The sequence below is a fragment of the Emys orbicularis genome, chromosome 10, assembly GCF_028017835.1.
Source record: "Emys orbicularis isolate rEmyOrb1 chromosome 10, rEmyOrb1.hap1, whole genome shotgun sequence".
Lineage (NCBI taxonomy): Eukaryota > Metazoa > Chordata > Testudines > Emydidae > Emys > Emys orbicularis.
Window position 1 is genome coordinate 4,108,201 of NC_088692.1, and position 14,920 is coordinate 4,123,120.

Consider the following 14,920-nt stretch of genomic DNA (forward strand, 5'->3'; position numbering starts at 1 on the left):
CCTGATGCTCCGGACTCTCCGCGAGCCTGGGGGAGGGGTAAAGTGGAGAACGCCGCCTCTGGGGGCCGCGGCAGCCTCTGCCCGGGGAGGGGGGTCAGCATGTAGCACGCGGTATGTGATTATAGAGCCTGGCAAGGGGGGCTGAGGGGCAACTGCCTCCCCCCCGCAAATGGTGTCCCCGCCCCATGCACCCCTCGCTCCTTCCTAAGGGGGGGGGCACGTAAACTCCTGCAGCCCCAGGGGAGGGGGCGAGAGCGGGATCCAGACGGGCTGGAACGGGTCAGTATCCCTGGGACCCCCTTCCCAGCCTCGAACCGACCCCCCCCCCCCCCCGGCGAGCCTGGTACCTCCCCTCCCCCACCTCTCTGCCCCCCATTCGAATAGAGTTTGGCCACCCTAGGGAATCGCCCCCAGGGCTCCTTCCAGCAGCACTAGCCCCAGGGGACCCAGGAGCCTACCACCTATTAGCCCCCCTGGCACAAACTCCACAAGCCCTGCTCTGACTCCCCCCCAGGGGCAGAAACAAGCTCAGGAAACCTGACTCTGCCTGTTGGGCATCTAGGGCTCCATTTCTGCCTTTGATTGCTCTGAGAGCCAGGAGTGGAACCCCGGAGTCCTGAGTCCCAGTCCACAGCACTGACTCCCCTGGCTCGCCCCTTGTGGCAACCCCACACAGGCACCCTGCGCGATCCCGCCGAGCAGAGTGCACTGCTGCGTTCAAAAACACGGGCACACGCAGCCCTGCGTGTTGTAATCCTGCCACCTTTTCAAAAGAGAAAAAGGATAGGCCCCCGGTTAAGTGGTTCTGTAGCTTTTGGGAGGGGGAAGGCTTGTGCTCTCATTGAAGTCGAGGACAAAATTCCTTTAGATGTCAAAGGGGGCAGGATCAGGCCCTTGAAGACAAACAGTGGGCAATCCCGCAGCGACCTGTAGTAATGCTTTAGCTGGATATAAGATCTGGCATCGGTCGAGCTTTAACTGGTTTTCGTGCAAATGCAAACCTCAGCCAAGCTAGTAAAAAAAGAGGAAAAAATCTAGGCCGGGTGGCATCCTATCAGACAGCCAATTTCCCTCTCTTTTTAAAATCTTCATTTAGTGCAAGTACCAGCACAACATGGTACTGACCTACAAGAAAGAAGGGATTGTATTTGCATATTCCCTGCCCCCCCAATCCACCCCACTGCTGCTCAAAGATGGGATATTTTGGAGAACTCTGTGAGCTGCTGTTTGTGGGTCCAGGAAAAATAATTGAAAATCAGGACAGTCTTGATTTTCATAGAGATGGGTGATAATATTAACTGTTACATATCCTGTCAGATCCTGTTAGTCTCCGGATAGGTAAGACGGTGTGGCTATGGAAGACCTGAAGTAAAGGACTAACCAGATCCCAAGTAACTGAAGTGAATAAAAACAAACAAGGGCTATTAAATTATACTTTACTGATAGATTTTAACCTCTTTCTTACTGCACAGCTAGTTACTTGAGCTAAAGCACAGCACCAGTGCTGGGCAATGCACCAGTTATGTCCTCTCTGGATAGGTCTAATGAAATATCATCACTTAAAGAAATGCTACTGCTGTTGAATAGACACTGTGTCAGTGTTGCACAGTGAAAGGGATAAAGAGATATGAGGAAAAGCTTCCCTGCCATGCGATCTGTTTGTGTGTGGAATAGTCTCTCTAAAGTGGAGTGGTGAAAGCCCTCATCATTTGGGCGGAACAGAGCACAGGAGACAATACAGGGCTGGTGGGTGGGAGGGGACCCTGAGATTTTTACTCTGTTCGTACCTAGTGAAATGGATGAGTTTGGCCTGAGTATGAATTGAAAGCCCCAGTCTTGTGATGAGCTCTGCGTGGGCTCAGGGATCCACCTGCATGGAGCTTGTTGCAGGATCGGGGTCTGAGCTCAGGATTTGGCCATTTTATGTAGCAGTATATACACAGAATATGTTGACTGCCCTTTAGTGATACAGTAGTTCTAAATATAGTGCTGCTAAGTACAGGAAATCACACTACTGAGAGGAGGGGAATTCTTCCCTGCCCCGGGGTTACAAAGCAATCATAACATCCCCTTTGGGAATACCTGGCCTAGGCCCCTGCCCTTGGGGAGTTGCCAGCAGGGCAGGCATGCATGAGAAAAAAAACTCTGGAGGTAGTTAATTAGGCATGTAGTTATCTAGCTGGAAGTGATGGGGTTGCTTAGGTATAAGTGAGGGCAGAATATTGTCTTCATATATTGTGCTGTAGGTAGCAATTGTAATTCCCTCCATTCATGTTCAATTTGTTTCTGTGGTAAATTGAGACACTGGCAATTGACCTTTACCACATCACAACTGTTGTTAGCAAATCTGCCAGGATCTGACTCTGAGTATGAAATGAATATAGCATTGAATGAAGCCAGCAGCTAAATTTGTGTCTTCAGACTGATAAACATCTTAGGTATTAGACTGTAGAGGCACTTGGTGACTGCCTCGTTGTGCTGCTGACCTGTGCTGAAGACGTCCCATGGTCTGTAACGTTCCATGTTAATGTCTTATAGCTTGTAGGGTAGAACATTTAATGGGCTTGAGATATTCATTCGGCAGATTAAACAAGCACATTTGAAACTGGCTTGAAATCAACAATCAGTTCCACTTTGGGCTGGAGAATAAGTTTAGGGGAAAGGGAAATCTGGTACTGGAATTACTGAATAAACAAGAGGGAGTTGTAGTGAGTGTAAATTTACTCCTTTGCTGCTGGGCTGATTCCCTTAACCTCGACTTTATGCTGCTATTGTAGGAATTTGTCCAACTTTCTCCAAGGTGGTAGTGGTTGTTATGCACAGGTTGAGTTCATGATTGTGACTTTTCTAGTTAATTCTCATAATTATATTTGGCCTGTATATGTGGCATGTTCTTATTATGGTTTCCTTTGTCCACCCTCCCCCATTTCTTCCAGTTGTTAGTTACCTCCATAGGTTGTGACTTGTCTGGATGAGAATGTACGGCTATCAAGGCAGGGCCTAGCTTTCACTCTGGGTTTGTGCAGCACTGAACACAATGCTGTACAAACCCTGACTGGGCCCTCTATGTGTGGCCGTGACACATATTAAGAATAATAATGAACGCCAAAGTGGGGCAAATCTGGAAAACATTGTGCTTCTCTTAGCAGAAAGAAGGACAATTTTAGTCAAGATGTTTTATTTAGCAAATCCTCATCAGCAGTTTTCACAGAGACTCGAATGCTTTGATGCAAAGGATGGGGACTACATTTATAAACTTAAATAAAATCTGTCCCTTTAGGGAGATCTTTTGCTCTGTTATTGGAAATAGAGGAAAAAATTATTTGTGAATTTCCTCTCTCAGGTCTGAGAAGACTTTGAGATTATGCATCCATCGGCGAGATACATAATGGCCTTCGTAATTCATATAATTCCTTTTTTATTTCTAAACATCTTATAGCAGATGGGCCTGATGTAACAAGCTGCTGTCCTGAAATCTGTAATATACATAGAGCCGATCTAACTGAAGTCCAAGGATTCCTTCCCATTGTCTTCAATCAGCATTGCCTCAGGCCCATAGCCTTCTGGGTTTGAAGGTAAAACTGAATCCTTTTTGTTTCTTGCCTTCCCCCAGTCCCATCGCAAGTTTTCAGCTCCCAGGCATGGCCACCTGGGCTTCCTCCCTCATAAGAGAAGCCGGCGTCACCGCGGGAAGGTGAAGACCTGGCCCAAGGATGATCCCAGCAAGCCAGTCCACCTGACAGCCTTTCTGGGCTACAAAGCTGGCATGACGCACATCCTACGAGAAGTTCACAGGCCAGGACTGAGTAAGAGGCTTTGATTGAATCAGCTAGTTTGAGTCCAGGGAAGGATAGAGGGAAAAGTCTCTTATGGCCGGCTGGGATGGATAGCTCATGGGGATTGGGAATGGGTTATGGAGCTCTAGCTTAGCCTGGATTTGAAATGGCAGTTCACCAATGACCAAAAATCATCTGGCAGCTGTTTAGACGTTCTCAGTGCAATTCCTACCTTACATCATAAGGTCACCAGCACAGCTGGTATTAGTTAGCTCCCTGTTGGCAGAGAAGCCAAGCAGTGAATAGCCCATGGAGGGATAACTTCCCTCATACTCTGCATGGGGTCCCAGGGTTTAGGTGGGGACGTTGTGTACTGTTGCTTTCTGAGCAGTAGACAAAGGTAGGTCTCCAGTTCAGTGCAACTGGCATCCCAATCTGCTCTAAGTTAATTTGCCTTTATAAAAGGCGGAGACACCAATAGACAGTTGCCCTCTGCTGGGACACGATGTAGTTGAAGGTGCATTGGGCACCAGGAACTTGGGTATCTAATTAAGAGAATTACTGGCCACCCACGGCTCCCCTGAAAGAACCTGGTCCTGTGAGAACTGAGCATAGTCAGCTCCCATTGACTTCACTGCTACACCCTTTGATTTCAGAGCTTTCCAAGAGGGAAGAGGTGGAAGCAGTCACAATAGTGGAGACCCCACCCCTGGTAGTGGTTGGGCTTGTGGGATACATAGACACTCCCAGGGGCCTGAGAAATTTCAGGACCATTTTTGCTGAGCACCTCAGCGATGAGTGCAGACGCCGCTTCTACAAGAACTGGTAAGAATCTCTCGGCGCATGGGTTTCCTGGCAATTGTAACAGCGTCGCCTTTCCCCACCCCCACGTTAGCCACAAGAGGCTCTTCGTAATGTCTCCACATTGGAATCCTTCACTCGGGGGTGAAATGCAGCAGCTGTTTAATTGCGCACAGCTGCACGACACGACCATTTTGGCTACTGTGAATAAGAACGTGTGCGCACAAATTTCTGGTTCACGTAATAATAGTACTGAGTTATTTGTCTCGGTGATGTGGCAGTGAGTTCCACAGGTCAATTATACATTGCGTAGCTGAGGCCAGCTTCTGCTCACCATTGTAATTGGTTCATCAAAGTAACTCTACTGATAGAGTAATTCCAGTTTTACGGGGGTGCAAATTAAAGCAAAATCTAGCCCGTGGCCCTTCGGCACCTTTGTAGAGATTGACTCCCCAAATTTTGGAGCAGCAGTGGGGAAAGTGATCGCTTGAGTCTTTGTAATTGAGTAAACTTATGGCTGTGTAGCCATGCCTTCTATCTGACCCCTAAAATGTCCCTGATCCTCAATAGAGAGACTGTTTTGTCTCATTTCCATTTAGCTCTATTTTTGCTGTTGTATTTTGATGTCACTAAGGGTACGTCTATACTTACCTCTGGGTCTGGCGGTAAGCAATCGATCTTCTGGGATCGATTTATTGCATCTTGTCTAGACGTGATAAATCGATCCCGGAAGTGCTCGCCGTCGACGCCGGTACACGGAGTCAACGGGGGAGCCTGCCTGCCGCGTCTGGACCCGCGGTAAGTTTGAACTAAGGTACTTCGACTTCAGCTACGTTATTAACGTAGCTGAAGTTGCGTATCTTAGTTCGAAGTGGGGGGTTAGTGTGGATCAGGCCTAAGTGAGCAAATCAGTGGGTGTCAACTGAGCAAATCAGTGGGTGTCAACTGGATTCACTATACAAAAAGCTGCCAGAATTGCAAGTGTTGTTGGTCCATTAATGTCCTTCCACCATTTCCTCCTCTGAGCTCCCTCTAATGGTCTTGTGTGTATTGCATTTGCTCACCTCAGCTTGGTGCAATGATGGATGCATGATGCTTCCAATAGCATGCCTTAATAATAGATGGAGATATACCTATCTCATAGAGCTGGAAGGGACCTTGAAAGGTCATTGAGTCCAGCCCCCTGCCTTCACTAGCAGGACCAAGTAGTGATTTTTGCCCCAGATCCCTAAGTGGCCCCCTCAAGGATTGAACTCACAACCCTGGGTTTAGCAGGCCAATGCTCAAACCACTAAGCTATCCCTCCCTCCGTTAAGCAACCTTGTCACACATGTTGTACTGTGTTTCTGAGATTCGGTGCTTCATTATTCCAGTCTCCAGCATAATTAAAAGGCTCCTGTCCTTAGGCACAAGAGCAAGAAGAAGGCCTTCACCAAGTACTGCAAAAAGTGGCAGGACAAGGATGGGAAGAAACAGCTAGAGAAGGATTTTGCAGCCATGAAGAAGTACTGCAAGGTCATTCGAGTCATCGTCCACACTCAGGTCAGAACTTCACACAGGGTGTGGGGCTTGATCCCAATAGCCTGTTGGAGTGGGGCGAGGGCTTGGAAGCCGAGAGCAACTAGCAGGTGGGAATCGGGGCACTTCTCATCACTGGGGGGGAATGGAGGGTCTTGTCGGCTGGGGCCTCTTGTCACTGGTGCGGGATTTGGAGTGGCAGGCGGGTTAGTGGGTGCTGGAGCTGCGGTATGTGCACGCTGCAGGAGGTGCATGCTGACGTTGCAGCCACTTATCAAAGAGCAACCTCGTCCATTTGAAAGTGCAAGGGGGAATCCAACGGGCACAATGGAAGTCTCTACACTGGGATTCGCCCAGGAGCCTGGCACTGACACCCCGGCTGCTGTGGAAGGGTTGGGCCTGGGGTTTTCCATCTCCTTGCTGCTGCTCGGGACCCTGGAGAAGCCACAGGGCTCGCAGTGGGCAGTGCCAGAGGCACTCACAAGTTCGTTGGGAGGAAGCAGGCATTGGTCCCAAGCCCCTCAGTGAACGGTGTAACGCTAGCCACTGGTGTCAGGTGATGGGGTAAAAATAACCTGTGATCCTGGCCGCAGGGAAGGGCTTGCCAGATGCCAGAGCTACTGGATACTCAGGGGCTATTTGAATTGGGATCCTCAGGGAGCTCTCAACTCCTCAGAGCCCAGGAGGATCTGGGCTGGCCCGAGGGCCCTTTGGGCTAGTTCGGGCTTGTCAGCTCGCCACGGCAGGTCTAAAGTTGTGTCTGGCCACACGACACGGATAGGCCCGGGCTGCCGCCATCACTACCCGCTGATTTTTGAAAAGTGGGATGCGACACCAGCGCTGGGAGGTGATGTGACGCCGCAGCGCTGCCGTCTAGCACTGCGTGAGGAGGGGATCTTCTCGGGGAGCCCAGGGCTGGTCACATGGCCATTTGTGGGATTGCATCGATCTGAGCTGCATTGGTGGGGCTGGCAAGTGCTGCTGAGGCCAGGGAGAGGAGAACGCCGCCCACGGTGGGTGGAAATACAGGCCGAAAGCACAAAACGCTGCCGGACTAGCCCCCAGTCTGCTGCACGTGTGCCTCTGAACAGTCCCGTTGGAGACAGTGGGACTGCCCCTGCGAGTCAGGGCTGGAGGGTTTGTCCCTGTGGCCGTATCCATGCAGCTGCTGCACAGCTGGTGAGCTCCAGTGAGACACACAGCTCAGCTCCTGTTAAAATCCATCCAGCTAGCCCCGGGCTCAGAGGGTTCTCTGCAGAGCCCAGTTTCCATGTCTGTGCCCGGCTGGCCCCGGAAGGGTGGGCGTCGCTCTGTTCCTAGCCACGCCCTGCTTAGTCGGGGGTGCACATGGCATGTCTTAGCGTTTTGTTCTCTGGGATTCCAGTTAAGCGTGAAACAGCGTCTCAGCTAGCAATAGTAGCAGAGTGGTCAGGAGGTGAACACGTGTTTCTGATGGTGGGTGGGGAAGGGGAAGGCCTGCTTCCTAGGAACTAGTAATAACTCATGCTACAGAAATGCAGCTTGTGTCAATCACCACGTAGCCTGATGGCATGCTGGGTGAGTGTGTGTGTGTGTGTGCGTGCACCCATGCCTGGTGTGCATGTGTTGGTGCGTTCAGTGAGAATGTGTGTGTTTGCACTTGGCGAGTGTGTGTGCATGTGTGCTTAGTGAAAGTGTGTGTGTGTTTGAGTTTAGTGTGTGTGGGTACACATGGGTGCACATGTATGCTATGTGTGTGCTTAGTGAGAGTGTGTGTACATGTGGGAGGGTGGGTGTCCTTAGTGTATGTGTGTGTGTGTACACATATATGCTGTGTGTGCATACATGGGAGACGTGTGCTTACTGTGTGTGCTTAGTGTATGTGTGTGTGTACATATATGCTGTGTGTGCATGTGTACATATATAGATGTGTGCACACATGGGGGATATATGCTTAGTGAGCGTGTGCGTGTGTGCTTAGCGAGTGTGTGTGCTTAGTGAGTGTGTGTGTACATATATGCTGTGTGCGCATGCATATATAGATGTGTGCACACACATGGGGATGGATGCTTAGTGAAGGTGTGTGTGTGCTCAGCAAGTGAGTGTGTGCACTGGATGTGCCTCAGTCACACCAAGGCTTGATGGGTTATTTTTCCCCGTCAGGGTTTAGTTTGTGGAGGACCCTCTCGGATTCTGCCTCTCTCGGTTCCATCCTCTCTCTCTCTCAGGCCTTGTCCCCAAGCTGCAGGCGCTGGAGGCAGCTCCCTCAGAGTCCTGTTCATGCTGCTGCCTGGCTGGGGTGGCGGGAGAGTAAAGCCAGGTGCCACCTCCTTGCCTCGCTCTTTCCCGGGGCGAAAGGACCCCCCCCTCCCCCTTGTGAGTGCTCTTCTCCCCGTCCCCAGCCAGGAGCCTGCAGCCATGCTGAGATATAATAAAAGCAAGAGACCCTGAAATGCCATGTCTTGGGCTTCGCTGCTGGGGACACAGCACGGTGAGTGGGTGCTTTACGTACCCCTGGGTAGACAGATTAGCTAGACGCAGGCAGACTAAACCGCAAACAGCCCGCTTGGGTCCAAGCGGGCCCTGTATCCTCCTCCCAGCACTCAGGGATATTGCCCCTGGGAACACGTTCACACCCACAGGCCTGGTGTCATTTCTTGGCCCTCGCTGCCCAATGCAGATGAAGCTGCTCCCTCTACGTCAGAAGAAGGCCCACGTGATGGAGATTCAGCTGAACGGCGGGACGGTGGCCGACAAGGTGGACTGGGCTCACGAGAAGCTGGAGAAGCAGGTCTCTGTGCACGCGGTCTTCAGCCAGAACGAAACGATCGATGTCATCGGGGTGACCAAGGGGCGCGGGATGAAAGGTACAGGGGGAGGGAGGGCCCTTTGCCATGGGGCTTGGCATGAATCCTCTGAGGAGGATGGGCAGAGGGGTGCTTACACATTGCAAGGGCATTGTGCTGTGGGGCCTCCTTGATGCTCTTGGGGGAGGCTGTTTTGTAGTGGAGTGAGCACAGGACTGTGAGTCGGGAGACCTAAATTATAATCCCAGTGCTCAGATCAACTCACTCTGTGGCCCTGAGCCAGTCGCTTGCCCTCTCTGTGCCTCAGTTTCTCCATCTGTAGAATGGGAATAGCGACACTGACAGCTGTGGCAAGTGCTTCAAGATCTATGGATGAAAAAGCCATACGAGTGCTGAGTACTTAATATTATTACTCATAGTAATTATTTACTAATCTGTCATTGTCAAGGCACGGCTTCTTGACCTCATCTAATTAATAGTAATTCACAATTAAACACAGTGAAGAATCCATGCGTCATTGTGAATAATTAACATTGATGCATAGAAGCTTCCCCTTGTGTGACATCCAGAGGAGAACAGACTCCAGTTTATTATGACTGTACATTTCTTTAAAACATTGTTTTTAGTTTCGGTGAAATGCCTATTCCCAGAGCAGGTACAGCAGAGGCAGTGGTAGTGCGGCTGTCCCACATACTGTACACGGCAATCCCTCCATGTCCTGGGGATCCTCTTCCGGAGGACAAGAGGGGAGTTCATTTCTCATTCCCTCATTTCATCCTCGGCCTCACAGCCAAAACGACCAACGTTGGGGACAATTAGTGCCAGTATTGGTGGTCGTCCTTGAGATGTAGGCTGAGCAGCAGCCAGACTAAGAGACCCCCAACTCATTTCATGAGGGACACCAAAGAGTCGCTGGATTTGTACCCATACGTCTGTTCTCTTTTTAGCAGATTTGGTTCCATTTACCTGGTTCAAAATGCCCTGTCATCAGTTATGGGCTTAGGTCCCATGGGAGCCCTAAGGGCACTTGGCTTGCCGTAATCTGAAGTAAACAAAATAAGGACAAAAAGTCATTTCAGTGCTGACAAAACCAGTGTATGTGTGTGTGTGTGTGTGTGTAGGACACACCATAGTCCAGTCAGTTTAATGCGGAGCGAGTACAGTTCTGTCCATGGGCCCTTGATTCTGAAAATGGCTGTTTGCCTCAACCTGACCCACCGGCTTCTCATAACTTGAGATGCAACATAAGACAAAACCCACAGACACTTGCTCTGATTTCTGGCTCTGAGGCACCAGCACCCGTCCCCCTTGGCTCCTCTGACAGCATCATCCTGTCCTGCTTTCCTAGGGGTGACCAGCCGCTGGCATGCCAAGAAGCTCCCAAGGAAAACTCACAAAGGCTTACGCAAAGTCGCCTGCATTGGAGCCTGGCATCCAGCCCGGGTGGGCTACTCCATTGCCCGGGCTGGCCAGAAGGGCTACCACCATCGCACGGAGCTCAACAAGAAGGTATGGCACCGGTGCGACACCTCCCTTGGGCCTAGTGCAGCTTCTCCTTCTTTCGAGCTCCCTTCCCTCTCCTGTCCTATCTCTGTCATGCACATAATTTCAGGGCAGGAGGGAATTTAGGGCTTCGTTTGGTGGTGTTATTGTTATTGGTTATTTTTATTACCATAGTGCCTGGGAGCCTGAGTCACTGACCATGACCCCATTGTGCTAGGCACCGTCCAGACCCAGTGATCTGTGCCTGGGGGCGGGGATGTGCTCTATCCATTGCCTGCTGACGACATCTGAGATGAGCCTATGAGTTTTGTCCCAACCCGGCATCTCTGCTTTTTGTGCTCAGTTTGTGACACTTTGTTTGCAAATGTGGCCTAAAGCCATTAACTCCATTTCAACCTGGGCTCTCACCCAGATTTACCGTATTGGCCGTGGGGTCCACGTACAAGATGGCAAAATAGTGAAGAACAGCGCCGCGACGAACTACGACGTCACCGAGAAGATGATCACGCCGCTGGTAAAAGGGCTAAAGAAATAGGAAGTGGTGGGGCTGGAGCTGGGACTCCTGCATTCCCGACTCTGCCACTGTCCAGGGACGTGGCCTGGGGCAAGTCACTTATGGTTTCTGTTGGGGAAAAGCTGGTTGGGAAATATTTTTTCTGGCCACACAAATTTTGATTGTCTTCCTTTTTGTTTTGTTTTCTTTTTAGTAACGAAAAGCTGCAGAGGTTTTGCTTTTCCACACCCAAAAAACAACAACAAACAATTGTTTTCAGCTGGCGTTTTTGCCTTACAGGCTTCTGGTTTGTCAGCAAAAACCCAGAAAAATCTCATCAAAGTTGGAAATGTCAGTTTGGACAAAAAGTCAATTTCCCATTTTTTAAAAAATGGCTTTGAACAAAAAACTGCAGCCAGCTCTATCCTCGGTGACAGCTTGTCCCCGTGTAAAATGATAATAGTATTTTGTAGACCTCACGGGCGGGCTGCGCTGTGTATGATAAGCGCAAAGCATATTAATGGTTAGTTAATAATTAGGATGATTAATAATTAAATAATAAATACCCAGCTTTGCTATAGCAAATGTCACTTGCTGATGCATATCTGTTAGCCACACATCTCACTACTGCAATCCTGACCTCTGCCTTTCCCCACAGGGTGGATTTCCTCACTACGGTGCAGTCAACAATGATTTCATCATGCTGAAGGGCTGCGTCATGGGCACTAAGAAACGTGTGCTCACTCTCAGAAAGGTAAACTCCTCCCCCCTTCGAAATTAAGTGCTGAGGCTGCGCACACATAAGGAAGGAGCTGACTTTGTGAGTCATGTAGTGATTTTCCAGGGGGCCATTTCCCAGAGAGGTGTGTTGCCAGGCCATTCTCGCTGATAACGGTGTTTCCAGTTTCAGATCAGCCAGTCTCGTCTCCCTTAGGAACTGTTTTGCTGTTCATTGGAAGCGATCCTTGCATGATCTGACACACTCGGCTACTTCGTTTCAGTTCCAAGTGGGCACTGAGAAGCAATGGCACTCAAAGTCATGCTACTCTGGGTGTGTCTCCGAGGAAACCACTGTTGCTGGAGTGATTGGCTGATGGACATGCGTGAAATGTCTTAACTCCACTCACATCAAAGCATGCTTTCAAATCTCTGGTTAAACATAAGCCTAATGTGTTGTGACTTTTCCTCTCCAGTCCCTTCTGGGGCACAGCAGCCGTCGGGCTCTGGAACCCATCGAACTGAAGTTCATTGATACCACTTCCAAGTTTGGCCACGGCTGCTTCCAGACTGCTCAAGAGAAGAGAGCTTTCATGGTGAGTGAATTCTCTCAATCAAAGGGCCAGGTTCTCAGCTGGTGTCAATTAACCTAGCTCAATCGATTTCAAAGGAGCTGCTCCGATTAACACCAGCTGAGGGCCTGGCCCAGAAAATAAAGACCACCAAACGAATGAACAGGACTGTCTTGCATAAAAGGCAGTTCAGCTGCCAGAAACAATGCTAAGGAGGGAACATGATGGTTGAGAGAGTCATACAAGCCAGCCAAAGCCAGCAAATAATGCACCATATGGTCAGCCAGTTTGCACCCACAGTGGGATGCATTCAACAAGCCGTTAAATTGGCAGCATCTTGTTGGACATATGGTGTCTTTCGCTCCGAATTGTACATTTCTTTGATTTGGTTGGATTGCCTTAAACTTTTAATGTTTTTAAAGGAAAAAGGTCAGGTCGGATTTGGCCTCATATTTGGGATTTTGTGTAAATAAGCTTTTCAATGCCCAAATCATGTACCTTTTAAAAATCCCAGCGGAAACAGGTTTATAAACAAAAAACCAGACAGACATTCCTTTATAGAGTTTGCCCCCCACCCCGCCACCACCTTGTGCTGTGGTAGCAATCTGAAAGTGAAATTGACTAGATACGAAGTGGACCAGATCCACAGCCGGTGTGAATCAGCCTGGCTCCAATAGTGCGATGCTGATTTAAACCAGGTTTGGATCTGGCCGACTGACTACTAGGCTAGTCAGTTTCACATGTGTTTAACTTCTCTCCAGGTAAGAAGGACTGGCTATGAAACCCCTTCACATCACTCTCGGGATGGCTGGAGGTTAATGCATAGGGCTGTAGCTTCTGCACTAACCACTGCTGGAGATTCTCCTTTTGCTCATGTGCTAGGGGGCTGAGCTTTTGGAGCAGGAAGATGAGAGTTCTGTCCCTGCTGTCACCTCCGAGTGGCCAGGGTGGCAGCACGGTGACATTGATTAAGTCTTAAGTGGCCACAGGAAGACTGCTCCATTAAGCTTGTTATTTTAAAGCTGCAGAACCTTCCCCACATTTTAATTTAATTCAGTAACATTTAGCTGGGCAGAAGCAAAACAATAGCCCCAAAACCACCATTTCCTCCCACTCTTGTAAACTAGAAGAGCTGGGACCCTGTCCTCAGCTGGTGTAAATCTGTGTAGCTTCATTGACTCAGCCGATTTAACCAGCTGAGAATCTATCCCCTTGATGGTAACCCAAACCAGAAACCCCTTCTGCTCCAAAATTCTGCTCAGAAGGAGTTGTCATATGCAACCTCCTGAAACAGGGGATTGTATAGGAAATTCTCCTGACACAACCTCATCTAGCCGGTCACAGTCATGATGCTATAATAGTGTAATCAATATGATTACTTTACCATTCAATCTTCCCCATCACCCCAGGCCAGCTTGCCGGGCTCAGTAGCAAACCAGTCTTCGAAGCACATAGGCCAGCTTTCCATGCTGCTCAGCTAAGCAAACTGCCAGCTCAGGGACGGGCAATTCATTACCCCCATTCCTCCAGGGTTCGGAGGGTTTCTAGAGCCCACAGCTACACAGCTGCTGCCGTTCAGGAGGAGAGCTGAGAGTTAGCAGCCAGGGAATAGAAGTGAACAGCTAGTGTTGCAAGCCTTGTGCAGTGAAAAGGGGTCATGTCTGAATAGAAATTCCACAGCCTCCAGCTCACCTACTGCCTCTCTAGGTAACACTTGGGGAAGGCTTGTAATGTGGATCTTGAACTCATCAGCTTGTGGCAATGGGATCTCTTCTTCTCACCATTTCACTTGTGTTTTAGGGCCCCCAGAAGAAACACCTGGTGAAGGAGAAGCCAGAATCCCAGGAAGAATTGTAGAGGATTGAAATACACATGGCCACCTTAACCTGGCACCTCCAATAAAGGGACTTCAAACCAGGCCTCAGCCGTTCTGTCTTTCTTCTGGCGCCGTTATTAATAAGCTTAAACTAGCCTCTGTTATCGGTGTCTGGTGTAAGGAGAGTTTGGTATCAGTCAATCCCAGAGTCTTCTCCCCATGTATTGATATCCACAGGCTGCCGAGAGGACAGTCACGGGGGAAATTGGTCCAGTGAGACCTGGAGATGCCTTTTCTTAGCTGAGCTGTATAGGGGTCTGTTGTGACTCAGGAACATCCCCTAGGTCCTGTCCTCTAACTCTTTTGGGCTGTCTAGGGAATGGCCATTGGCGCTCTGAGATACAAGGCATCAGTTGTGCACTACCCCTGCTGGCAGTGCAAGGAGAAGCCGTTTACACCTGGCTGGTCCCAGAAGTGAGGTGACTGCGCCACTCCACGCAGGGCTGTTTATGGTGGGCCTAATGAGGCCGCTCTGGGGTTCGTTAGCTAACTGACCCTTTTTCAAGTCAATGGGAGTTTTGCTATCGACTTCCATGGATGGAGACTTGGGCCTAAAGCCTGTCCTCAGGTCATCGAGTTCTCCCATCCTTCCTGCTAGGCTGGGCACAGCCAGGAGTGGGGGGAATCCTCCAGAAAGCTGCAGAAGAGGCACGTCAGAGTCACTCCTGCTCTACCGGGAGCACCAGCTGGGGGACTTTTTCTGCAACTGACATGCTGCCTTTGCTTTTTCCCTCCCAGGTGAGACCCCATCTGACCAGGCTTCCCCGTCCTCCTCAGTGCTCAGGAGAAATCCCTGTCCGATCAAGGCCCCAGTGTTTGGCATCTGTTCCAGGAAAGGAAAAGAAGACCTGGCACAGATGAATCCTGTAAGGCCTGGA

The 14,920-nt window shown here is 49.9% G+C and overlaps 1 protein-coding gene across 3 annotated transcripts; it reads left to right on the forward strand.

The window, feature by feature from the left end:
- Nucleotides 1–76: 76 nt before the first annotated feature.
- RPL3L (ribosomal protein L3 like) lies at nucleotides 77–14,084 on the forward strand. Of its 3 annotated transcripts, XM_065412192.1 has the most exons (9): nucleotides 3,640–3,806; nucleotides 4,433–4,601; nucleotides 5,984–6,119; nucleotides 8,755–8,941; nucleotides 10,230–10,390; nucleotides 10,797–10,898; nucleotides 11,536–11,631; nucleotides 12,071–12,190; nucleotides 13,967–14,084. In XM_065412192.1, exons 1-9 carry the CDS (start codon nucleotides 3,767–3,769, stop codon nucleotides 14,021–14,023), a joined length of 1,068 nt encoding a protein of 355 aa, XP_065268264.1. In that variant the 5' UTR covers nucleotides 3,640–3,766; the 3' UTR covers nucleotides 14,024–14,084. The 3 variants fall into 3 exon arrangements, with proteins under 3 accessions (XP_065268263.1, XP_065268264.1, XP_065268262.1); XM_065412191.1 differs by lacking the exons at nucleotides 3,640–3,806; nucleotides 4,433–4,601 and adding an exon at nucleotides 77–111; XM_065412190.1 differs by lacking the exon at nucleotides 10,797–10,898 and having other exon boundaries at nucleotides 3,700–3,806.
- Nucleotides 14,085–14,920: the final 836 nt, after the last annotated feature.

Bases quoted from the DNA above. Each gene is read 5' to 3' on its own strand.
- RPL3L (XM_065412192.1), top strand. From the start codon at position 3,767: ATGACGCACATCCTACGAGAAGTTCACAGGCCAGGACTGA. The intron at 4,602-5,983 runs GTAAGAATCTCT...TCCTGTCCTTAG, and splicing joins CGCCGCTTCTACAAGAACTG to GCACAAGAGCAAGAAGAAGG. The intron at 11,632-12,070 runs GTAAACTCCTCC...TTTCCTCTCCAG, and splicing joins GTGTGCTCACTCTCAGAAAG to TCCCTTCTGGGGCACAGCAG.